We start from the raw sequence: 25,567 nt of genomic DNA, 5'->3' as shown, positions 1-25,567 counted from the left end.
GGAGATCATCTTTGAGAACCACGGGAAGAGCATTCAGTCATGGCATCTGGATGGATACGCTTTCTTTCCCGTTGCCATTGAGTTTGGGAGGTGGGCACCAGAGAAGAGAAGGAACTACAACCTTCTTGATGCCATAAGTCGACACACCGTCCAAGTCTATCCCGGCTCATGGGCCGCCATAATGTTGACATTCGACAACGCTGGAATGTGGAACTTGAGGTCAGCACAAGCGGAGAGGGCGTACCTAGGACAGCAGCTCTACCTGAGTGTTGAAAATGTCGCACGTTCTCTCAGGGACGAGTACATGTTGCTAGACACGACCCCTCTCTGTGGCGTCGTCAAGGGTCTCCCAAAACCCCCTCCATACGGCCCTTAAACTGAAGTATCTATATATATCAGTTATTTATATCGTCTCTGAATTAATTTTCCTTTATTTACTCCTATAGTAGTTTACTTGATCAAAATCATCTAGGGGCAGTCATTACAGGAATTACGAACATATTTAGGTCAACTCTGATCGTTTGTATTCAAAGATAGAACTCTAGAGTCATGGGGGCTGAAAATCCAGCTAACTAGCGGAGACCAACAACAGTCAACAGTGCAACCACAATAACAGCATTTTTATTATTTTGTTGTAGGATCTCATCTTCTGGAGTATGTGGCTATATTGTTATGCTTAAAATCTATGACTATTAATTCAGAAATGTAACCATGATTTACGTAGGCAGGGGTTTATTTCAAAAACTTATTTTTCCGAATGAAGGCAATCAAAATGGAAACAATCAGACCATATTCTAGACATTAAGCATTCAAACAAAACAGAAACAACGTTGCTCCTACTCTGGGACTTTGACCTCTCACACTTTTACAAGACAACTTCATTGAAATGCAAGGACACATAGGAGGAGCTCAGAACTTTCTTTTAGAAGCAGAAAATCATCAAAAAGAAAGCTTGATTATGCAGCCATACGATTCGATTCATGATTGTGACCCTTGCCTTTGCGACCCCAAATTGAAGTTGTCTCAATCAACTGATGAGGAACAAGCCTTCTTTCCCGCTTGGTGAGCTTCACAAAATTCTTAACTTTCAGTTTGGCAATCTCTGCCTCCTCGTCAGGGGTAATCTCCCGTACTACCACTGTCAGCCGGCATTCTGGTCTCATTATAATTCCAGATTTTCCTTTAGCATGGGGGTTGATTCGTTTCTTGTAGTATCCCTTTCCAACAAATGCCTCAGCTGCACACAAGGAGAGAATGTAGAGTGAGAGGTTGAACGCAAAAGAAGAAAATGAACTAACTTCACTTGCATTATATACCAACAAGGAGACGGTCTGGATCGAGCCCATGATTATGAGTTGCATTCGCTCGGGCTGAATGAATAACCTGGACAAAGTAGTTCATTACACATTTTAGCTTTCTGTTGCAAGCATTCCTCATGTGTGCAATTAATAATCATAATCAAAGATTCAGGGGATTGCATATAGAACATCAAACCTCACTACCGCTTTCAAAATTTGAAATGCTAATCATTTAGACGATGATAATTGCATATAGAAAGACTCTTTATAAACTGTCAATGATGCCACCAGAAGGTGCATCTCTACCATTACTTGATAAGTCAATAAAGTCGAGTCATCACAGAAGAAAGTCTAGAAGAGAATGAAGGCCACATGTCTATCATTCAATGGTTATGTTAGTATTCTGTTAGAAGGTGTGAACACAGCCAATCTACTATACATGACCTGTATTAGTTACTTTTGTCTTTGAAGATTGATTCTTTTAATTTCCTTGTAAACTACCTTCTTCTCATGGTTTATTACAGAGACTGAGATTGGGGTTTTCATTGTAATTATTTTTCTTCTTTAGTAATCCTTCTAACTCATATAATGGATTTCCCAAGCTCCTGTTATGATTACTCTCTCACAATTCTAATTGTTAAGCAAAAGATACCAATTAAATCCATTTAATCCTGCAACTGCTAGATGGCCAAAAAAAGGGAACTGTAACCGCCTTGTTTTAGGCAGATGTGTTTACATAACCCACCAAATATATATCATGGATTACACCATTAGCATGCTTCCTGACTCAACAAAATGAATGGCTTTATTACCTGATACACAGTTTTTGCAGCTCTCTTCACTGTCACTTGCAACTGCAACAATGCATCTTCAACACGCATTCCACGCACCAGTGCAGCAACCAAATTGACCTTCTTAGGACTCTGATAGTGAGCAGCGAGTGAGCTAAAATTCAACACTTGATAAAAGTGCCCCAAGAATAGAGGGAGAACTTAACAATAACACCATACACAACTTAAAGAGCAGTCATTTAGGTGATCAGATCCTTTCATTAATGTTTAAACTGCAAGAAGATGAACTATCTAGATATAATTCCAACTGCTAAAGCATGGTTCCAATTTGATTGCAAAAATGAATCAATTTGGACAAAAGGCATCACTTAACTTGGCATAAGGAAAAATTGCAGACTACAGTTGCACCGCTACATTTTCCGTAAAATATAACTCACACATATGAAAAAGAATAATCTAAAAGTTGCATCTCCGTTAGTTAGACCCCAGACCAACTACCAGTAATACATCCTAAGGTAACAGAAATCAGTAGTACACGTACACATCAATTCCTTAAACTAAATTTGAGTTTAACAGGCAGCAAAGGAACACCATAATCACAAATATGCATATAAACCACAAACAGAAGCTCAAAATTCCCAGACATTTCAGCGAAAACTCCAAACAAAGCTTAAAATCGATCAGAGAATTTACAACAAGACAACAAGCACGCAATATGGAATACCTGTTTGATGCCCTTTAGAATAGCTTGAACCGTAGCAGGTTTAGTAAGTGATTTCTGGTTGTGCTCTTCAGTTTTTGCAGTACTAGATGTCAAAAGAGGTCTCAACGGCGACGAAACCGGCTCTTCTGCTAGTAAGCTCCTTGAACTCGAAATTCCCTATAACAATAAAAACCCATTTCACATCACAACCATAAACAAGTAGATGACTTTGGAACCAAATTAGAAAAATGAAGAAAAGGGAGTTTACCAATTGTTGAAAGTACTGATGAAGAGGCCTTGCAATGGTTGGAGAAGATTGCCTGCTGCAGAGTCTCTGCAGATAAGGCAACCCATCTGCACACAACAAAGTAAAGATTCAAACTTTGCATCAATGAAAGCAAATAAGCAAATCAAGATTAGATTTTTGAAGCAAACTGACTCTCTAAGCGAGAAGACGAAGAAGAAGAAGAAAAGGCGGCGGATTGGGTGTGATTTCGTTCGAGGGTTTTCCCAACTTGACGGATTAAGGAGTGGAGATGCCTCTGCCAACCCACCATGGCTTCACCTCAGAATTTACCAACCTGCAAAGAAAAACAAACAAACACAGATTGGGTTTCACATTTGGCGATTTGGGGTTAAGGGAGGAATTGAGAATTTCATTTGGGTTTGGCTTAAACCCTAAATTTCACCTGCCGAGTTTTTGAAACCTCTGAAAGCTGTGTTCTTTACCCCAGTGCAGACCTAAAACCCCAATTGCTATTAAATGTTGGGACTTTGAAAAAGAATCAAGAATTACGGTTAAAATGGGGTTCAGGGTTTTCTATTTACTTTTGGTGTATGAGGGGTCAGGTTAACCGTCAATGGATACATAATCATACATTACATGTATACTAGAAGTCGATTCCAAATCATATCATAATTGATGAAGACAAAGTTTTATCCTTTTATTAGTACGTGGAGTTAGGACGTTTGTAGATCCCTAGCTAGCTCGATCATTAGTTGTTTTTTAAGAAGGAAAATAAAAGTTACAACTTGAAACATTTACTATAACCTACATTTAATTTATCAAAGTAAAATGTATTGAGCGCGGAAAAGCGGTAACTTCCTACACCAAGTTGAAGTAATAGAATTTGCGGCTTGATGACTCAGACTAGTGATTGAATCAGCAACGAAGTTGGCTTCACAAGAAATGTAATGGAAGCCGACTTCTTCAAACTGAAACGCTTAATAGAGGATGTCTTAGAAAATGGTTGTGAGTCTTAGGGGGGGGGCATCTCTTGTTGATATCATCAATTGCGAGCTTTGAGTTCCCTTTAACTTGGATCTTCTTACAATTATTTAAAAGCGCATGAAATAAATTGTCCTGAACAACACTACAATCAACCACAAGAACTGAAGCTGAACCAACCTTTCTAGAACCAGCAAAACCAACCTTTCTAGAACCAGCAAAAGCATGCTCTCCATTTGTGAATTCTGATGACAAACGCAGCAACAGCCAAGTTGTTGCCAAGGACAGACCCATCAACTTGATCTTTAGTTGGTGAACTGAGAATATATTGTTTTTGATAGCCACAATGTATGCTAGATCAATAAACTCATATTATTGATACATCAATCAAGAGGTATAAAGACAACACTTTGTAAAATTAGAAATAATTAGTAAAATTATAAACTTCTCTAATATCTATGATATACTCTGAATAAAATCATAAGTGGCGTTTCTAACAGTGAAAGTGTTAGAAAACATAATACCTAGTCATAACTAGGTGTTTCGCCTATTATTATTGCAATAAAGAACATCAACATTTTGCGTCGGAGGGGACATATCAGCTGAACTCCGAGCTACATTAATTAGTACCATGACACATATCCTTGTAGAGCACATCCTTAATGCTATTAGGTGGCTCTCTAACCAAACATTATCAAGAACACCATAACAAGCAAGATGAGCTAGTCTGTCAGCTATGACTGCAATACTCCTGCCACCATCATCTCTGATCACTACCTAATACCTCCTCGTCCACTCTCCAGTTGAAAGGCACCATCTATGTTCATTTTGAGACGACCTCTCAAGGTTATGCCATTTAGCATGAGGTCGTTTCTTCTTCTTAACCGATTTAGGAGGGTACATCTGAAATTCTTGTAACAAGTTACTTGTCACAATACCAAAAGATGTCTAATTATCTTTCCTACAGTAATAGTAATACCCTAAACAAAATCATAAGGGCGACGGTAACATAAAAAGGTCTTGTGAGCTAGGGCCTTGTGATTCAACATTGCCCGTAACATAAAAATGTCGGCCCAAAATAAAGACCCACGATTCACCGGTAACATAAAAAGGTCGGCCCAAAATAAAGACCCACGATTCACCGAAACCGCATGCTTAACAACCCAAAAGAATCTGTAACAAACTATACATTCACAAGGTCCCACACCTCCACGTGTCGAACCTTTTCCCCGCCAAAATAATCGAAAACCCTCTCTTCTATTTCCTAAAGCCTCAGAACCTCTCAGAATCTCTCCAAGAAATCAAGAAAAAAAATGGCTTCTTCTTCAACCTCACTCTTCTTCTTCTCTCTCCTCCTCCTCCTCTCTCTCCTCTCCGTCTCCTCCGCCCAAACCATCAACAAAGCCGCCGGAATCCTCTCCGATTCAGGCTACAATTCCATGTCCCGCTCACTCGACCTCGCCTCCAGCTCCTTCACCTCCCAGCCGCCGGAACTGACCGTCTTCGCTCCGGCCGACGAAGCCTTCCCCTACTCCGGCCCACCCAGTCTTAACCTCCTCCGCTACCAACTCCTCCCCGTCACCTTCCATCTCCGATCACTCAAGTCCCTCCCTTTCGGCGCCAAGATCGGGACTCTGCTAGACGGCTACTCCCTCACCGTCACAACACTCCCGGCCGACGGCCTCGTCTCGCTCAACAACGTCACCGTCACGGCGTCCCCAATCTTCGACGACGGCTCGTTGATCATCTATGGCACCAACCGCTTCTTCGACCCGTATTTCCGGATCTCGGGTCCGATTCCGAGCTACGGCCGCAAGAATCGCTGCTGCCTGGCGCCGCGAAACCCTAATGAGACTGCGGAGATGGCGGAAACGGCGGCGTTTTACCCGTTCAGTGACGCGAGCAAGGTGCTGACATCGGAAGGCTGCTCTGTTATGGCTTCGTTTCTTGAAATGCAATTCCATGGGTTTCTCAAGTCCCTGACCAAGTTGACCGTCTTCGCTCCCGTTGACCATGCCATGGTGAGCCGGATCGGAGATCTGAGCCAGTACTCGTCGCTCTTCCGCCGCCACGTGGCTCCCTGCAAGCTTTCTTGGAACGATTTGGTGAGCCTCGATGACGGGACTGTGTTGAGGACTAATCTGCAGGGCTTCTTGATTAACGTGAGTCGATACGACGGCGTTTTGGTGCTGAATGGAGTCTCGGTGATCATGCCGGAGATGTATCACAACGACTGGCTTGTGGTTCACGGAATCAGTGAGGTTCTTGAGTTTCTTCCAGAGAGTCCACCGGAGCAAGTGGTGGCTACTTCGCCTGATTCTGCTTCTTCACCTGAATCTGATGAAGTGAGTCCAGATGAGAGTCCTCTAACAGAGCCTGCAGATGAGGCAATCGAGGTGCCTTCTTCGCCGAAATTCGATAGCGGCGACTTGGAGGAATTTGAGGCCAGCGACTCGACTGAGATGTTTGCTAACATGACCGAGGATGAAGCAGCCATTTCACACAGGCGCTTCTTTGTTTACAGGCCTGAATAATCTTGGTATAGACCTTTTCTTTCTATGAAGATCAAATGCTGGCTTCATATGAGTGCAGAATGATTTAGGCTTGGTTTTAGGAATATGGTGAACTTGATTCCAGTAGTTCATGTATGAGAATTCTGTAAAGTTCGTTCATAGTTGATAATGTGTTTTCAGATTGAATGCCTCTGAGATGCACTAATGGTTAATGTTCAGGATTCTTCATTGTTTGTAAATACCATAAAACCAGTAGCATGCACCAGATAAAACCAATTCCACATTTTTATATCAAAAGTTGAGCATTACATGAATTCACTATGCTACTATGCCCCTGTTATAAACAATAGACAAGCTGTCACTGAAGGGGACTCAAAAAAGAAAAGAAAAAAAGAATGAATGCATATCAGCTGTTGGCAGCCTTCCAAGCTAACCGTCGAGTTTGGAATCACAGGAACACCGCACCAAAAGTATGTGAAGATCTACTTTTCGGTTCAAGTATCTTCATTTGCATTGATTTGATTGTGAACTCCAGTCATCGAGAAGGTTAATGATGGATTCTTCAAACTTGTTTGCTTGGGGTCCAGGCTTCATGATGTTGGCATCCCCCCATTGAGAGCAAGGATCCATCCACCAGCTGTTTCAACCAGAGCACCACGCCCCTGGGGCAACTCGATTTTCCCCCGCTTGAAGATCTTTTCATCAACCATGTCCTTCTGGAATTCTTGGCCAAAAGCAGCTCCACTTATCATAAACTGATGTATCGAGGAAGTGGGGCTCCAGTGTCCCAAATCATGCATCTTAAATCACTGTTCACAGTAGTGTTCTTAAACTCTGGGGAGTTGCATATTACAGAATGGAAATATCCTTCCTCCGACTGAATCACATTCGTAAAGTACATGAGCAACATCCACGGAAGATTTATCCCAACCAAGAATGCGAAATTCTAGAAAGGATCTGCTCAGGACAAACCATGGCGAACCTGCACATCAAGACAGGAAAGCTGCCAATTAGCATTTCAAAGTGTGGAAAGAAATATGATGTCACATCTTGCATATAAAGAGTGCAAGACTATGCCTGTGAATATTTTAAAAGCTTCTAGTCTTTTCCACTTCTCTGTAGTGTGCTCCTGGCGAGGTAGATCCCTGGATCAACAATAATTGGCTGGATCCTAAGCAACCTACATAAGAATAATACACAGTTTCAGGTTCAAATAGAAACAAGTGGGAGAAAATAAGGCTACAATTAGTGAAACGGTTTGCCTACTCTTTCCATCCAAGGTCACTGGTGTGGTCAATAAAATTGAGATCCCGTCTTACAGAGGAGAAGACATGAGACAGGTCTTGAAGGATCTAACAAAGTGACAGCGGTCACAGCTATACAGAAACGCAGGTTATCAAACTCATGGACTACATAAACTATAAATTGGGGACTCAGATCCTCATATAAGCTTTGATAGAAGTCACTCCTGACAAGAGTACATCATATGCAAAAGTGACATATGGTCTTCAACGAATAGCCAGAAAGGCCATAGTTCCTTAGGATTGTGCAACCGCGACCGTACATTCTCATATACTGGTAAGCAAAATTCAGAAAATGTAAACAACTCCTAATAAGGAAGATATGGCCACCTAGTCTTCCTAAAAGCTTCTATAATGATAGCAAAGGTGTTGCACATGGTATATAACTGAAGAAAACACCACAGACCATTCCAGTTCTTGTTCATGTATTTAATAGACAGCTACTTTGTATGTCTTCTCCTCCTATTTTCCTACCCGTCATGCGTTGTATAGAGTATGTGCACTTACTGAAGCACCGTTTTCCTACATTGGGAGTGACACTTAATAGAGAATAACAAGAGTAACTATTGCAATAAAGCACCAAGTACCATGAAAAATATATCTTTAATAACACAAAAATGATGTAAAACTTTTACTCACTTATTCAGAGGACACTTCAAAATGAAAAATAAAATGGTTACTACTAAAAGAAGTCCGTTTAGAAGTCAGGTAGTATAGAGAAGTGAACGTTATCCAAAGTGAAATTGATCAGCTAAACTCCCTCCATCTGTATGTGCTTTCATGTGTGTATATGACAGCAGACACATTGATTGAAAAAACCAACAAATCAAACATACTAGTGCTAGCATGGACAAGACTGGGAATTCCAGGCCAACAAGGCCAGAAGCCTATATCAAAGCTCCATGCCAATCGAACAAAAGGAGTTATTGCCCATTGCAACAAGGTAACAGTCAACAGAACCACCCAAATCTAAACTCAACGCCATGAAAGCAAACCAGTATTCCAAGGAAGCAATTCCATCCCATTTTCACAGACCAGAAATAGGAAAAAGCAAATCTCCTGTTAAAAGTTAGTCATCTCTGAAAAAAGAAATCCAAGCACATATAAAGTATCAATTTTTTTGATAATTGAAATCGATTACCTGTTACATCAACCCTGCGTCTCTCTCAATCCCTGCGTCTCCATCAGTCCGCGAATTGGAGTTATCTCGGGTTCTTTAATCTAAACCATTCAATCTCATTAAAGCAGATCCAACGGTTGGGAGTTCTGTCCCTCAACTTAAAAAAAAGAAAAAGAAAAAAAGGTTTCCCTTACTTGAAACATATGGAGGTTCACCTTCATTTTGGATTGTCAAGGGTCAGATAGACAGTGCTCCGCAACCAGGTCACGCAATTCTCCTCTGCTTGTTAATTAAACTCCCATGTACGTTCTAATGCCATCTCTCATTTTTCTTCACCAACACAACCCATGTTGTCTTGAAGCAAAACTTGACTGCTACACCCACAGGCTTCTCTTGGGCATTTTCACAAACAAGTTGTGGGCATTCTAGTTATACTGCTTGTTTGCATTGCATTTGTTCCTTAACGGCATTGTTGATTCTGATTTAGGCCAAATATGTTTGGGAAGAGATACCGGTCCTCCGCGGAGTGGTGGTCAAAGAATCAGAACCGGTTCATGACCACCAGTAAGCGTGTGCAGGACAGGAGCAAAATGAAGAGGGTTCATGATCTTGAGGTTGTGACTGAGAAATGGAAGATAGCATCCAAGGTGTTGTTCTTGATGGAGTTACTGAAGAAGGAGCTGGAAATGATAATGCCGGTGAGGTCATTGGACAAGTTCCGTGCGCAGATTAGTCTTCCTAAGCCGCATAGGATGTCTGATTTCATTAGGAAATCTCCGAAACTGTTTGAGTTGTATAAGGACCGTAGGGGAGTTTTGTGGTGTGGGATGACTGAGCAAGCTGAGGAGTTGGTTGAGGAAGAGGATAGGATACTTGAGGAGCATCAAGATAAGGCTGCTGAGTATGTTACGCGATTTCTTATGATGTCTGTTGATAAGCGGCTTCGAGTTGACAAGATTGCTCATTACAGGAGAGACTTCGCTCTTCCTAATGATTTTAGGACTACCTGGGTGCATAAGTATCCACAATACTTTAGACTGGTCCGGGATAATGAAGACATTGAATACTTGGAACTTGTTTCTTGGAATCCTGCTTGGGCTATAACGGAGTTGGAGAAGAAGACAATGGGGGTTACTGATGCCAGTGCTCATACCCCTGGATTGCTGACACTCCCGTTTCCTTTGAAGTTCCCTCCCAATTACAAGAAGAGAGTGTACAAGTATCGGGGAGCACTTGATCATTTTCAGAAAAGGTCTTATTTGTCACCTTATGCAGATGCCAGGGGACTCAAAGCCGGGTCGAAAGAATTTGACAAGAGGGCAGTGGCTATTATGCATGAGCTTCTTAGCTTTACTGTAGAGAAGAGATTGGTGACTGATCACCTCACTCACTTCAGACAGGAACTTGTGATGCCCCAAAAGCTTATGAGACTATTTCTGAAGCATTTTGGCATTTTTTATGTCTCGGAGAGGGGGAAGAGATTTAGTGTCTTCTTGACAGAAGCTTATGAAGGTTCAGAGCTCATTGAGAAGTGCCCTTTGGTTATTTGGAAGGAAAAAGTTCAGAGCCTTATTGGTTACAGGAAAAAGAAAAAGATCGAGACTTTTACTGACATGTCAGACATGGAGGACAGTAGTTTATATAGGAGCAGTTCTGAAAGTGAAAGTGATTCTGAAGAAGAGAGCATTCACTTGGAGGATAACTCACATACAGATAATTCTGAAATGGAGATTGACGAGGTTTTCAGAGCTTACGAGGACTCTAAAACATCTTAGTTATGTTGTTCGTAAGTGTAGAATAACTGGCATTACCGGATCTGTCAAGTGAAAGGCTTAACAACCTAATCGAGTTGAATACATTGATGTTGGGATATCAAGTTCAAAAATATAGTGGTGGTTATTGTATCATTAGTTAGCATATATTGACATTGTTCTCATTGATTAGCTTATTTTGACCTTGTTTTCTTTGATATCTTATACCTTGTATGAATTACCATATGTTCAGGGATGGTTGCATACTGACTATTACTGAGAGGTGTTCAGCATGGACTGCTAACTTACTTGGCCAGGAATCTTTATATTAAAATCTCTTGTAACAGCAGCCTGGCCTTTGTTAGGCGGATATTGCTTGATTTATATACACATTTCTTGCCGCTTCAAATGCAAAGTTATTACACCTCTGCTGGTTTTTATCTTAATTTATTTATTGCTATTCATGCACAGTTGTTCTGCTTCAAATGCATATGATGATTGGATTACTTTTCAAATCTTTTCCAAATTCTTGTTGATATAGAATTTGTCATTGTGTTCCTAGACATTGCACTTAAAATTGATGACATGACGTACTGTAGGCTTGACAGTGGTTAATGTAGCATGATTCATTTCATTTTTTGAGTGAGCTTTGTACTCTGTACTTTTATGTTTCACATTTCTCCTCAGAAACAAAGGAAGTACCATATCTTAACAGATATATGGAGTCATGGAGGTATCCAAACTTGAAGAAGATGAAGCTGATTGAGATAATGAAGATGGGATGAATGGAGAAACTGATCATGGGGGTAATCCGATGAAGAGGAACATTAACGAAAACCAGATGGCAAGTCCCAAATGTCCACCCTGGCCAGAGGTTCAAGCAAATGATGAAGGTGATTTGCTTTGTGTTATTTGCTGATGACACTTTCTAACCATCTGGTGGCTTTGCCAAGTTGGTCAAAAATTTAAAATTGATAAAATGTCCATCATTAATATTTTAGCAAGTATTGGTTACATGTAGCCATTGCTAAGGCAAACTTCTTTTTGCACCCCCTTATTATTCAAATTGAAGTCAATTTCTTTCATCTTCTCCTTTGGATTTATTATTCTCAATTGCATTGATGCCTTGATGGGAACTGTTATGAAATTGACTATCTCAGTGAATGATTAAAACAGTTTAAGATGTGAATTTGTTAAATCTGTCTTCTTATTTGTGTTGTTTCATCCACGCTTAAATTATTTCATTCATTAGCTAGAGTTTAAGGAAAATGAGACGAGGACTTCAGCACTGTAAGTGATTACATGTCTGGAAGGTGATCTGGAAGATCAAGGCTTGCCAAAATACTACATTCCTATGGAAGCTTGCTGAGAATGTCCTGCCTACTATGGCTCAAGTCTTCTCCCTCCCCACATTTCACACCTGCATACATTTATTTACATATGTCAAATAATTTATGATCAATTTGAACGTAATCCCATTGAAATCATTTTTAGAATTGCTGCTGCTGCTGATGAGTTTATGAGTGCTAGAGTAATGGTGTCCCATTCTACTATACCTGGAAGGCTCTCTGTTCCTAATGAGGAAGCTAAATGGACTCGTAGCCTGATCGTGGTGTAATTAAAATAAATAGTGATGGAGGCCAGATTTACCAACATGGAACTGTCATTCTTTGAAGTCTGGCTAGCTACACCGCCTACAGATGATATGCATATTGTTGATGCCAACTGCCTGCTTGGCAAGTGAATTTCATTTGGGGCTACCTAGACATTGGTTAGGTTTTTTTTTTTTTTTTTTTTTTTTTTTTTCTTGTTTTTGGAGTGGAGCAGCACAGAATTGGTTGAAGACACCAGCCAGTTCACCAGTGAAATATGATACAAATTACCCTTGAATTCTCTCTCAATTCAATTCGAGCAACCAAGTAGAAATGAGAAGAAACCACAGCAATAGTAGTTATGAGAATATGAAACAGAAACTACTTGGATGACGATATGAAGGAGGTGAGAAGATTGTGCAGAATCTGTGGATCAGATCAAAAGCCTTTGCACAAAGCATTCAACTCTTTGTTTACATGAACTCAGCATCTTCGAAACAAAAAATCTTTTATTTTGAACAAACCCACAGAAGCATATCTGTGTACTAGCTTCATTCTGATTTTTGAATCCAACCTTTTTGTTTATTCATTTGATAAACTTAATTAACAAATTATAAAATCCATAAAGACAATTTCTAAGTGAATACTGTATGTGAAACTGTCATTCCAATCTAATGATCACAAGAACAAAAATATTGTAAACCTATCCTAATAGAATATATACATCACCACACTGATTTGCATTTCTGCTAATTTTGGTCTGCAAGTTTGCAAATTTGCTTACCACTAATGAACAACTCACGCACAAAGCCAGTCAAAATTCAACCAAAGCTTGGATCTTTGGTCACTCCATTTACAAGTCTCAACAAGCTTCTTTTTTTTTTTTTGGTCAAACAAGTTCCAACAAGTTGAATTCCATATTTTCTTAAGCCAAAGAAACTTCAACTTCATATTTGAATCATTCCAACCTAATGACTTAAGAAAAAATGGAAATAGTCAAATAGTTATTACATCCTAATCCTATTGCCAGTATATAAGGGCAACTCCAACAATGGTCTTGGATTTGGAGTCCTATATCCATTATAGGACCTCTTTATTGCACTATTCATTTATGACTCATTTTCTCATCTCTAACAATGAGTCCTATATGAGGTCCTATATTCATTTTTGTTGATTAAAATAAGTTATAAATAGTATATTTATGAATATTATATTAAATAATATGTTAATAACCTTATTAAGTTAATAAAAGTTCACAATTTTTATTTTTATCACAAAATTTTAAATTATTCTTATAATTATATATAATTTTGTTAATTAAAAAAATAATTAATACATACTAATTTTTTGTCATTTTATGTCGGCATATATGACAAAGAATCAAATTATTGACATATATTATCTTGTGTTGTGTCGGTGTATACGACAAACAACTGAGTTCGGATGTGATTATCGTCTCCACATGTCAAACACTAATTGGCTATCAAGATTACGGGTTATATTTGTCCGACACGTGTCATATCTTATCTGTTGATATCATCTCAAATTGTCTATAAATATGAGGTCATTGTCATCCTCATTCCTCACAAATTCACAACACTCTTCTCATCTCAAAAGCTTCATATTGTTTCCTTTTGATTTTGTGAAAAACTGTTTTTCTACAATGAATCATTTGACAAAATGGTTAATGAAAGATCAAGAAGAGGCCGTTACGAGAAACCAACGAAAATCCATGATGATGTCTGCTGCTGCCTTGCAAATCCAAGATCTGGAAGAAGAGGATTCACAATGGGGTGGTTCTTCGAAAGGTCGTTCGTATACTGCCAGAAACAGAAAGATCATGGATCAACGTCTGAAGGCTTTATACTTCACAGATCCATGCAGGTACTAACCAAATATATTTCGTAGGCGATACAGAATGCAACCTTGGGTATTTGACAGGATGATACACGACGTGGCCAACTACGATCCATATTTTGTTCAAGGAAGAGATGCGACTGGGAGAGTCGGCCTATCCACTGAACAAAAGCTTACATGCGCCATGAGACAACTCGCATATGGGGTCACAGTCGACTTCTTTGATGATTACATGGATATTGCAGAATCCACTGCCATCGAGATTTTGGAACACTTCACCAGAGCAATATGGAATGTGTACCATGAGCATTATCTCCGCCGACCAACATCAGCTGATCTGCGACGACTTCTCGACAAGGCAGCAGAAAGAGGATTTCCAGGAATGATCGGGAGCCTCGATTGTATGCACTGGCAGTGGAAAAATTGTCCCACCGGATGGGGAGGCCAGTATACTAGCTATAAGGGGAAACCAACAATCATCTTGGAGGCAGTGGCATCCTACGATACTTGGATTTGGCACGCCTACTTCGGCCTTCCAGGTTCCCTAAACGATATTAATGTCCTTGGACAGTCACCTTTGTTTAATGATGTGGCTCGTGGTGAAACTCCTCAGGTGAGCTATGAAGTACAAAATAGGCATTATGGGCAATGTTATTATCTTGTTGATGACATTTACCCAAAATGGGCCTCATTTGTTCAAGCAATCAAAAACCTGAGGACGTCGCAGACAAAACATTTCACAAGGATGCAAGAAGCATACAGAAAAGATGTGGAGAGAGCTTTTGTTATTCTTCAAGCTCGTTGGGCAATCATAAGAGGGCCAGCTCGTGGATGGAGTAAGGAGAATCTTCAGTTCATCATGATGACGTGCATTATCTTGCATAATATGATTGTTGAAGATGAGCATGATGAAGATGCAGCTGAGCCATTTGATCCAAATGACATTCCCACCATACCAAAAAGGCACACATATATGACAGAATCCCTGATCAAGACACCTCTGTTGATTGCAATCCAAACCGGCTAAATCAATTCATGCGTCGCTATAGGGAGGTACGATGTCCAGTGATGAATAAAAACCTCCAGGATGATCTAGTTGATCACCTGTGGAGCATGAAGCTGCAAGCTAATGAGAATGACCAGTGATGAGCTTTAAATTTATTGTTTTCAATAAGTTGCTGGTTTCTCATGGCCTTTGTTTTTGCTTCTGTTGTGTGGTGTGGTGTGGTGTGCATTTGCTTTTGCTTTTGCTTTCTTGTGTGCAGAGAGCTTTTACTTTTACTTTTGCTTTTGCTTTTGCTTTCTTGTGTTATGTGGTGTGCAGAGAGCTTTTGTTTTTTCTTTTGTTTTTTCTTTATTGTGTTGTGTGGTGTGCATTTGCTTTTGCTATTCAACAAAAGTTAAAGGTTTTTATGTCGAGTAAGTTTATGTCGGGTGATTGCTTTTTATGAATGGTTATCATGTGCCATAAAAAATAATAACTTTTTATTCATAACTTAAAAAAAACATTACAACTAGAAAGAAACAACAACATTTATTTAGGTAAATTAAATGGATACTTCCTAATTGATGATTCTAGTTGATCCATTGTGTTTCATGAACCGGAACATAATTGGCCAAGTTACGGTTGTCTTCTTCGGTTGGTGTTTGATACTCGGTGGGGGCTTCATCTTGAGGGTTCACCGGAGACCTTGAGGTTGCTTCCTCCCTATTAATTATCTCTTGTTGTCTCCTTTCCCAATAACCCCTCTTTCTTGGAGTATCAAACGTTGATAGATCAACCATCATAATACGATCATCCGAAGCGCGTTGCTCAAGTTGTTTAACTTGCTCAAATTGTTGTTGCCTTTGTAGATATTCACGCTCACTTTGTTCTTGAGCCTTTTGCATTTGAATGCGTAAGCCATCCGCATCTTGTTGCTTGTTTTTCTTCTTTGCTAGCTTTTGAGCTTTTTGTCCTTGAGGTCGTGCTTGTCTTGTTGTAGTTGGCTCCGCTTCATTAGCATGTGCTTCTTCTTCTTCCAAGTTGATAGGAGTCGGAATACGCGAGTTCATGGCTTCGGTGGAAGGCGTTTCCCTAAACTTGACAGTATTTTTCAAGTATCGCCAACAATGATCATAGACAAAATCCGTGCCAACTTTGTCATAGAAAATTGACCTAGCTCTCATGAGCTACATACAAGATGAAGTAATATTTATTAGTACTCATGAGCTACGCACAAATTAAGTAATTTATATATTACTTACAATAAAATATAGTGTCTTACCATGAATAAAATTAAATGCTCATATGCTCATTATTACACACTTAACAACCTAGCTACACCATAATTTTTATAAATTAAATGACAAAGAATAAACAAAATATTTTGTTAACATATGAATAATATACTTACATCGTCTTCCTTATTTTCGCCACTTCGGCTTGGGTAAGAGATTCACGCCACTTTGTACATAGCGGACTAAATACCTTCCAACGAGCCTTACAACTATCCGATGATCTCTCTAAGCAAGTCACCGGTTTTTGTGCATTGTACTCGGCCGATATACGCTCCCACATTGTATCCGCCGATTGATTTGTTCCGGTGGCACCGTCGGTGGTGATGGTGATCCAAGCTTGGCAAAGAATAGCTTCGTCATTGTGTCTCCATGAATCCTTTCTCTTGCCCATTTTTTCTCTTGAAAAAAAAAAAAATTGAAGAACAAGATGTAGTGAATAAATGAAAAGTTTGGAAGGAGAAAAAGGGATTTTTGGTGTGAGGAATTTGTGAAGGAATGGGTTGGTATTTATAGATTTCTTCAAAAAAAAGTTGCCAACGGATCTATACATTTTTTTATGTTATTTCTGATTTTTTTTTCTGAGGTAAAAACGAGTTTTAGAGGTAAAAATCTGGTGTGAATTTTTTTCTGACCGTTGGACCTCTGCTAGACTAACCGTCCATTTCAAATTATGCTATCAATCCTGGCCGTCCATTTCATACCCGTTGAAGCGCTCAACGGTCGACTGGGAGACCGTCCCACGTGCATGGGGCCCAGCCTCTGCAGACAGCAGCGCGACTGGAGCTGGAGAGCGCGTTACGCGCGTCTTCGTTTCGTGCGGAAGCGGGAGAGCGCGTTTCGTGCCGACCTTGTGCCGAGCGAGTCTCTTCTTCTTCTTCTCTGGCCCAGCCCAAACGCAAGTGGACCCGAGTCTTGGTCCTGGAATTGTCTTAGATTTGAGACTGAGAATAGGACCGGATCCTATATTTCCAAAACCAAACCCCAGGTTTTTGGCTCGTTGGAGATGAAATATATGGATATAGGACTGGAACTGGGTTTTAGAACCCTTGTTGGAGTTGCCCTAAGAAATTTGGTCACATCATCATACTAACGTGCTTTGTTTTTTGTATAGTTTGTGCTATTTAATTTCCAAACTTGCTCACCACTAATGCACCACTATCATCTTTACATTATATTCAACGAGTTGAATTCCATATCTTCTTCTCCCCATGAAACTTCAACTCCATAGTTTTGGCTCATCTATTTTACGAAAAGCCAACAAGAACAAAGCAAGGTTCTTGAAGCCTTGAACACCCTCAATCGCGCCTGAAGGCGCGAATCTAGCCGCCGTGCGCGACCGTTCCACTGCGAGAGACGTCACCTAATTCCATTCCTTACGTGCCCAACTCAGAGTCAGAATCACACGTGTCAGCGTCACACTCTTGATTTCCATAATGGGTTTCTGAAGTTGTGTCCTTTTTCAACTTCGTCCTTTAAATAGTTTCATATAGGTTGGTCGTAACAATTTATTCCGACCCACCTCATTAAGTGAGAACAGTTAGCTGGCACAAGTCTTTGTCCCACACCCACCTTTTACTGTGCACCAGCCTTGTCCTCAACTCAGTTCAACTACAAAGAGTCTAGAACAGCAAGCTGTGTGGACTTTTGTTACTGTTTCACTTTTTATTTCTGTTAAAAAGAAATGAATTTTATTAGTTGGGTTCCTTTATTATATGGTTTTTGAGTTTAACTGGAAAGGTTTTGGAATCCGTTATGCCCAAGGAAAAGTCGTTATTATCTTTCTTGGGGCTATCCCATCAGGTGGGCTTTGTCTCTGGTTTCAGTGGAGAGCATCATTCCTTTTTGTTGAGATCTAAAACTGGGTGGTGAATATTTCAGTTTTCTAGTTCTGGGTTTTGCTCAGACTTCAGAGTTGGAAAGAAGGAAACTTGAACTGTGGGCTGAAGAGAGTTGGATTCTTGACTCATCTCCATGAATTTGTATGTGGGATTCTTTCTGTTTTGGTTATGTGTGATTTTCATGCATATGTGTTTGATTCTGGTTTTATGTTGCATCATCTGCTTTGGACCGAGTCAGTTTATGGTCTCTGATTTTGGAGTTGATGTTTATATTCAGCTTCTATTGGCTCAGTATGTTGTTTGACTTGATTGACTGTCATTTGTTCATGAACAATGAGGTCATGTTGGATCATCACTAATCGTATGCTTAAAATTCGATTTCTGGGTGCCGGTTATGTTGAAGTTCTGTTGCTATTGGCAAACATGGACAGCTTTCATATGGAAACTTCTGGTACCATGTTGAATTTTAGATCTTCTATAGCTCCATTTGTGGCCTAATACAGTATTATAAACATTTGATGTGTAATCACTTGCTGGTGTAATATGGATACGTCACTTGTTGTCATCAATAAGAGTTCTTGATACACGTTTTATTTGGGCAGATATGATTTTTAGAGGGTCTCACCGGATTACAGAAGTTAACTTTTCTTTATAAATATCATTTTGGGTTCAGGGGATGAATTCTGTAATCTATTGGTAATACCTGGATTACATAGCCCTCACGATTTTCTGAGAGGGCTGTTCATAATTTGGCTGGAAATCCGAAGATGGAGAAAAAGAGAAAGATCACACAATACAGGGAGAGGTTGGACAAGACATTGGCATCTCCAAATCTAACAAACAAGGAGGCTTTAAAAGTCCTTGTCAAGGATCAGCTTCTCCGCTCTTCAGAAAATGAAATTAAAGGTGGCTAGTTCTTGGAATTTCTTGTTTTCAGTCCTTTAATCACCCACCCAAAGTATTACAAGTTTATTTGAGAGTATAAGCTAATAAAACATCCTGGTTTCGTCTGGTGCATTTGGTATACATATTATAACTTTAGCCTTCTGGGTTCTGCAGGTTGTAATGCAAACATTATCGAAGAAAGGACGGCTGAAGTGTCAAATTTGCTTGACATGTTGAGGAGTGCTTCCCTTGGTGATGACGAGGGATTGAAAACTTGTGATACTCCATCACAGCCTGAATGGAAAGTATGCTATCAATCTGCAGCATTTTCTTCAACCTCTGGCTTATGGAATTCTTTACGCAGTTATAATGATTCTTGTTTACCTTTCTCAAAATATCTGGAAGCTTATATCTATAACTTGATCAGTTCGCCAATTTGTGGAAAGTTTGTTAAGTGCTACTAAATGAACTTGTTGATTCATCAATATGGCATTACGATACTTAGATGCTTCAAAACATACTTCTTTTTACAGTTAAAACAGGACAATGAGGAGTTCCGGGTTATGTATCGTGAGGGAATCCAAGGCAGTCCATTTCATACATTACTTGTTGAAGGTTACATAGATGGGCCTGTTGATGTCTGTAAGTTAAGCTGATATACTTGGACGATTTTTTGGCTCATGCTAAAATGATGAACCTTAGATCAACTATCTTTCTGAGACAGTTGAAGCAATCTATAGTTAAATAATTGTCTCAAGAAACTCTAAAATTCCCTTTCTATTGCAGGTTTATGCATCTCGTGTGAGGCAGAACTTTACAAGAAATGGTAGGTCATTTCAATCATTGCATTGTGCGCCAAATTATAAATAATATTTGTAATGACTTACAGTCTATATGCTCTGTGCGGGTCATTCTAAATGTTTTCCATCAAAATAATATTTATCTGAGATAAATAGGAAATTTTACAATATGTTAACCATATAATATACATACAATTACCTTTTTTAAAACTTAATTACTCAAATGAGAATCTGCATTAGTCTAATGAGAACCTTATTACCTTAACAGGAACTTTTTCGTAGTTACCACATGAGTTCTCGAAGCGGTAACATAATCTTCAAATTGGTAAATATTACAGGAAATAGGACATAAATGAGAACACATGCCAGTCTTACACTGAGATGGTAGGTAGGGATTCATCAAGGAGTTCTAGACTAATAAAACAACAATGTTGTGTTCTGTTCAGTGCAGCATGTATATACTTATTCAGGCATGTGCATTTGAATGCTCTATTGCTATGGTTAGGTAGTGGACCGCGTAACACACACACATGCTCAAGTTCATAAAAACAGACTTCATGTATATGGAGAATTATAAAGAAACATTAGCTGCAAGATCTTTTAATCTTCACTGTGGGGATAATGTCATTCAGAAATAATTCGTTTTATCCTTCTCCAGGTGGCCTCAGTCTACCATTCCAACTTTCAAAATTCTCTCTGGGAAGTGTTTGCAGAAGGTTGGCATCGGTGAACATGTATCTGTTGTGAGGTTGGTATAAATCCAACATATAAAGATCTTTTATTTGATTTTTATCAATTGTCTAAATCCAAAATATATATATTTCATTTCCAATGCTGACTTTTGTATATATTTTTTTGGAAGAAAGGATGAAGATTCCGTGGCCACTTTCAGCTAGGGAGGCTGTAGTGCACTATTTTGTGTTCGAGTATTATGAAGATGACCTGATTGTTTGTCTCTTGAACACGGTAGTAATTCAAACTATTTCACTGATGTCGTTCCTTCATTTTTGTTGGCATTGGTCTAGAATTCCAGAATTTCCAACAAGGAAACCTGAATGAACTGATTCTTTTTTAAATTGCGTTTCAGATCTCTGATTTTGAAGGCATTGAAGGTGGCCTAAAAAATGAGGCAACTGATGTAGCAAAGGATGTGGTTAGGATAGATGTAGTAGGTGGGTTTGCGTTGCAGAAGGTTACTGAAGATCGAAGTTACTTTCGGTATGTTATGGTTACTTGATTGTTGTATTTGTTTACTTTGTTCATTGGAATTTAATTCAAGACTTGAAATTGTCAAATTTTGTAGGACGATAGCAAATATGGATATAAAGATGGACTTAATCCCACCATCCCTTATAAATTTTGTCTCAAGGCAGCTCATTGGGAACGGTTTCAGACTATATCAAAAGGTTGTATAATCACTTTGTAACATAGGAAGATGCAACTAGTATAGGCCTTCATGCACAAGCACAAGCACAAGCACATATATACTAATAGGAGCTGTTGATGAGTTTCTGAACTAATGGTGAACCTCAATCCGTTTGTGTCAACCAAAAGGTTCTCTATTCATATGTAGTTATGTGCTTAACAATCTTCAGGGCCGGGAGCTTAAGATGTTCTGTAAATCTGATATACTGACCCACCTAAAAGATGTTAGAAAGGGTGAGACAATAAAAGGAATTGCAAATTTCTGAAACAAAGGAAGCTGACTCTTAAGAACCCCAGAAATTTCCTTAGGCTTTTAATTTCCAAGATCAAAAGAAGGGTTGAAATTGAATTTATACATTCGCCAATGTGCTGAAACTGCATTCCTATCTTTCATTATCATGTACAGCTATACAGGTCTCTGATTTTATGATCTATGTTTTCATTATATATTCTATCCCTTATTGCTATTACAAACTTTCAGGTAGTGTCTTCAAAGCTTAATCGTGATGAAGATTACAGCAAGGCTTTGAGAGGCCCACTATACTCTCGCATACGTGAAGCTCTTTCTTCACTTCATGAATCAAAAAGGCTTGTGGAGGGAAAAAAGCTACATGATGATGCATCCAATCTCTTTGAAGAACATCTAACTAAAAATAAAATGAATGATTTGAAGTTGGTAAATATGGATGAGAAAGTTCATAATGAACTACTTGCAAGTGAATCTACCCCAGATGATGCACATTTTACCGGAGGAAACACTTGTGAGATTGAGGAGGTAGAGAGTGAAGAAAGCAAGACTGAGGAGATAGAAAGCGAAAAAAGCAAGATTGAGGAGGTACAGAGCAAAGAAAGCAGGCAGCTTGAGGATCAAACATCCAACAGAATTCCAGAAAGGGGACATATAAATGGCAAGAGAAACGTGTTTATCAGTCCTGAGGTGGAACAAGCTATAAGAACAATAGACAAGGTCATTTTGAAGGTTCGCCAATATAGGTTCAGTGCTGAAATGCCGTCCTCTGGTTTCAACACTGAAGTCTCAGGAAAGGAAAAGGATGGAGGTAATCCGAAGTCCTTAGAAGATGAAATCCATTCAAGTGAACATCTTTCTGCAGTACCTAAACCAGAGGACACTGAAGGGGCGTTAACTACACCTTTAAGGAGTAGCACTGCCATTCAAAACATAAGGTACTACTCGTATGCTGTTCTTTGTCCTAGATGAATCTAAATCATATACATTCTCCTACATGTTACCGATTTTTGGGTTAATGCATGTCATATTTCTATTACCTCCTTTTGTTTGTTTCTTGTATTTATCTTTCTTTAAAAATCTGAAAAAAAAAACAAAAAGTCCCTTGGATGATGAATATAAATATTACTTTACTTCCTCTCTCATTTTATCTAGAAGCCAAAGAGTTCCCTTTGCTATCCTGTTGTCAGATTTCATTTAGAATTTAGGATTGCACTTCAGGTTCATCTAGTGCATATGGAATGTTATTCATAAATCATAATTATGAATTATCCAACCTTTTTGTATTATTATGTTGCAGTTATGCAGGCTCAAATTATTTGTCAAAGGAAGTTAACCATAACAGAATAGTACCTACTTCCCCATTGTGTTCGTCCAAAGATGGGGCTGCAGAGGTACCTGTAGTGGATAACATCATGCATGGTACCGACCAAGTTAGCTGCAAAGAAGATGACACTCATCAAGGTAGTCCCAGGAAAAGGAAGATGTCAAGGCGGCAAATAAGGCGTGGGTTGTGTTGCTTCAGCATCAATTCAGGACAGATAGATTCTTAAGAAGTGATTCAAGTTGAAAGTTGCAAAACTGGAACTTTGTAAGTCACTCTACTGTTCTACATTCTTAGCCTAATTGATTGCTTACGGAATGAGAGTGGATTTGTATCATTTCATAAATTGAAATCGCTTGTAACTGGTTAAATATACAACTACAAGTAAATTATACAAGTAATGAGTAAGGGGGTTAAGGATGTATTGGTATTTTATAAGAGCCAATTGCATAATCAGTAATAATGGAAAATAAAATGTATGTTTTTTCATGGGACTTGTTCTTGGTCAATCATGTGCTAAATACAGCATATGTTTTATATAGTCGATGGTTGTCATTTGGTATTGTTGGGTCTTTTCAGTGCTTTAAATCTTTCTTCCTGCTACAGGTTCTGAACGTTTGAATTGTGTATGATTGGTCTTTTATAGTTTATAAGACCAGATGGTCCATATCTGCAATCTCACACATGCCTCACCGGTGGAAATGAGATCGTTCTGGATTGCTTGTAGCATCGTTTTCGTTTCATGATTTTCATTGCTGTGGGTGCTGCGGTTTCCTATGGATATCAGGATATGTGGCCTTCAAAATCTGGCATGATAATGTCATTGAAAATGGTGCGACTTGCCTAGATTTCTAGTAGGAAAGAAGATCCAAAGACTAATAAGGTGTCTTATGTGTAAAAGAAATATCATGTGACTAGAATGTTCAAAGTGTGCTGAAATATTGCATCATTTTTTTTAAAGAAAATGAGACCATCGCAGGATTGGCTGGTGTGATAGCAAGTTTTTGGCTCATACAGTGTAGTGTGACAGAACAACTTTCACTTCAGAAGTTCATGTAGCAATTGAGATAATATAACAGCGACAAGTACATCGGATTCACTATTGTGGTGAATCCTCTACCTTAAAAATCAGAAAGCGCGAATTGGACTAAATCTGTGTTGTACTTGTACGTATTATATATCGGCAAGAAATTGTTTGTTAATTTGCGAACTTGCTGAAACCTGTTCAGGGTTCTCAATAAGCGTTCTTGATCAGTTTGTTCAAATCACATAACAAATCCCCGCGGTTTGGCGCATATATTCAATCTAGTCCACACTAATATTGACCTAAGAGGCTAAGACTAAGGTGTATTCAACCTAATCCACACTAATATTGACCTAAGAGTATGGTAAGAAAACTAAAGAAACATAAGAAATTACCGATTCACTTTTTTGAGGTAAAGTTCATGTTGTCTTTAACTTTATTCAAGGCTTAGGTTCTCTGGCCATTTCATTTCATATGATGAGATTAAAGAACAGTTGAACAAATAGGTGAATCAACTGTCTTCTTCACTTTGACTGTGAATTAGCCAGGAATCTGTATTGGCAGAATATTGAACTGCTAACTGTAACTCCTCGTACACAAGTGAAAAGAAGACTGAAACAGAACAAGTAGGTTTGCTGGTGGAATTTTCTTGGGTAACCAACAGAAACAGGAAGAGAGAAACTAAGGAGGGGACTAGGGGAGGAGGATTCCATGATAGAACAGAGAATATGCATGTAGAGAAGCGAGGTAGGTTGATAACAACATGTGATTGTGTACGTGGTTCACTTGAGTCCTGAATCGCATGATCTACCTGTCTCTTCCCATATATCTTTCCTTCTCAACTCAACTCGTGCTTTGAACAGCTAGCTTACTCGGATCCCTACTTGCTCACACCTTTTTCATGGAGATTGCCTCAGTACAAGTGGCAGTCGCGTCGACCACGTGTCATGTGTGCCAATGCCCAGGAGGGGAAGACTAACCTACACTCACACCACACCAAATCTTCTTCTGACTGAGCGTTTGATTTTGGCTGCTGAATCCATCTTTACCAAACCAAAAACTCAATCTTCTGTCATCTATAAAACCTAGTAAACATGATTTATTGGTCATCTTCAAAATGTAAATTTCCCAGGAAGACCCTTGTCGTAAAACTCAATCTTCTGTTATCTATAAAACTTAGTAAACATGATTTATTGGCCATTTCAAAATGTAAATTTCCCAGTAAGACCTTGTCGTACGTCAACCTTTACATACAACAGGCGCTGCCAATTGAAACGGTGCAGTAAAATCTTGGAGTCATCAGTAAGCATGGCCAGTGAATCCTTCTCGGGATTTTAAGAAGAAGAAGAAGTGCGATCAGTGAAAATGGGAGAGGGAAAAGCAACGGAGATCGAAAATGAATTTTTTCTTTTTTGAGAAAAAAATATCGCCGTTGCCGGGGATCGAACCCGGGTCACCCGCGTGACAGGCGGGAATACTTACCACTATACTACAACGACTTGGTTGAGCAGATGGTGTCATATATTTTATATAATCTTTAAGTTATAAATAACATGTTCATTCGACACTGTAGCTTAAACCCTGCTTAAT

General features: G+C 39.2%; 6 protein-coding genes, 1 non-coding gene and 1 pseudogene across 7 annotated transcripts in view; 5 read left to right on the top strand and 3 right to left on the bottom strand.

Annotated features, from left to right (window-relative positions):
• The window catches only part of LOC101298155 (L-ascorbate oxidase homolog), a 1,600-nt gene extending 1,224 nt beyond the window's left edge, over positions 1-376 (top strand). The window contains exon 2 of the mRNA XM_004305525.1: positions 5-376. Within this exon, the coding sequence (XP_004305573.1) occupies positions 5-376 (372 nt within the window). The remainder of the gene's footprint in view (positions 1-4) is intronic.
• A 234-nt stretch (positions 377-610) lies between these two features.
• LOC101304306 (50S ribosomal protein L22, chloroplastic-like) lies at positions 611-3,562 on the bottom strand. Its single transcript, XM_004303357.1, has 7 exons — positions 3,482-3,562; positions 3,232-3,373; positions 3,061-3,146; positions 2,814-2,969; positions 2,111-2,221; positions 1,317-1,383; positions 611-1,237 (listed from the first exon to the last, which is right to left on the bottom strand). The coding sequence occupies exons 2-7, from the start codon at positions 3,347-3,349 to the stop codon at positions 957-959; spliced, it is 819 nt and encodes a 272-aa protein (XP_004303405.1). The 5' UTR covers positions 3,350-3,373; positions 3,482-3,562; the 3' UTR covers positions 611-956.
• A 1,897-nt stretch (positions 3,563-5,459) lies between these two features.
• Positions 5,460-6,554, top strand: LOC101297864 (putative fasciclin-like arabinogalactan protein 20-like). The gene has a single exon (XM_004305524.1). The coding sequence runs from the start codon at positions 5,460-5,462 to the stop codon at positions 6,552-6,554; it is 1,095 nt and encodes a 364-aa protein (XP_004305572.1).
• Positions 6,555-7,037: 483 nt separating this feature from the next.
• Positions 7,038-8,859, bottom strand: LOC101297571 (annotated as a pseudogene).
• A 233-nt stretch (positions 8,860-9,092) lies between these two features.
• LOC101303723 lies at positions 9,093-10,793 on the top strand. The gene is made up of 2 exons (XM_004303355.1): positions 9,093-9,217; positions 9,442-10,793. The coding sequence occupies exon 2, from the start codon at positions 9,449-9,451 to the stop codon at positions 10,727-10,729; it is 1,281 nt and encodes a 426-aa protein (XP_004303403.1). The 5' UTR covers positions 9,093-9,217; positions 9,442-9,448; the 3' UTR covers positions 10,730-10,793.
• A 3,167-nt stretch (positions 10,794-13,960) lies between these two features.
• LOC101297279 lies at positions 13,961-15,181 on the top strand. Its single transcript, XM_004305523.1, has 2 exons — positions 13,961-14,181; positions 14,239-15,181. Exons 1-2 carry the CDS (start codon positions 13,961-13,963, stop codon positions 15,179-15,181), a joined length of 1,164 nt encoding a protein of 387 aa, XP_004305571.1.
• A 3,009-nt stretch (positions 15,182-18,190) lies between these two features.
• Positions 18,191-23,942, top strand: LOC101299210. Its single transcript, XM_004303339.1, has 12 exons — positions 18,191-18,413; positions 18,946-19,178; positions 19,332-19,462; positions 19,691-19,799; positions 19,944-19,983; positions 20,616-20,705; positions 20,824-20,923; positions 21,045-21,175; positions 21,261-21,363; positions 21,864-22,567; positions 22,930-23,220; positions 23,560-23,942. Exons 2-11 carry the CDS (start codon positions 19,040-19,042, stop codon positions 23,180-23,182), a joined length of 1,800 nt encoding a protein of 599 aa, XP_004303387.1. The 5' UTR covers positions 18,191-18,413; positions 18,946-19,039; the 3' UTR covers positions 23,183-23,220; positions 23,560-23,942.
• Positions 23,943-25,404: 1,462 nt separating this feature from the next.
• On the bottom strand, positions 25,405-25,476 carry TRNAD-GUC. Its single transcript has one exon. It is a non-coding gene; the product is annotated as a tRNA-Asp (tRNA).
• Positions 25,477-25,567: the final 91 nt, after the last annotated feature.

The sequence above is a fragment of the Fragaria vesca genome, linkage group LG6 (assembly GCF_000184155.1).
Source record: "Fragaria vesca subsp. vesca linkage group LG6, FraVesHawaii_1.0, whole genome shotgun sequence".
Lineage (NCBI taxonomy): Eukaryota > Viridiplantae > Streptophyta > Magnoliopsida > Rosales > Rosaceae > Fragaria > Fragaria vesca.
This window is presented reverse-complemented; position numbering and strand designations above follow the sequence as displayed.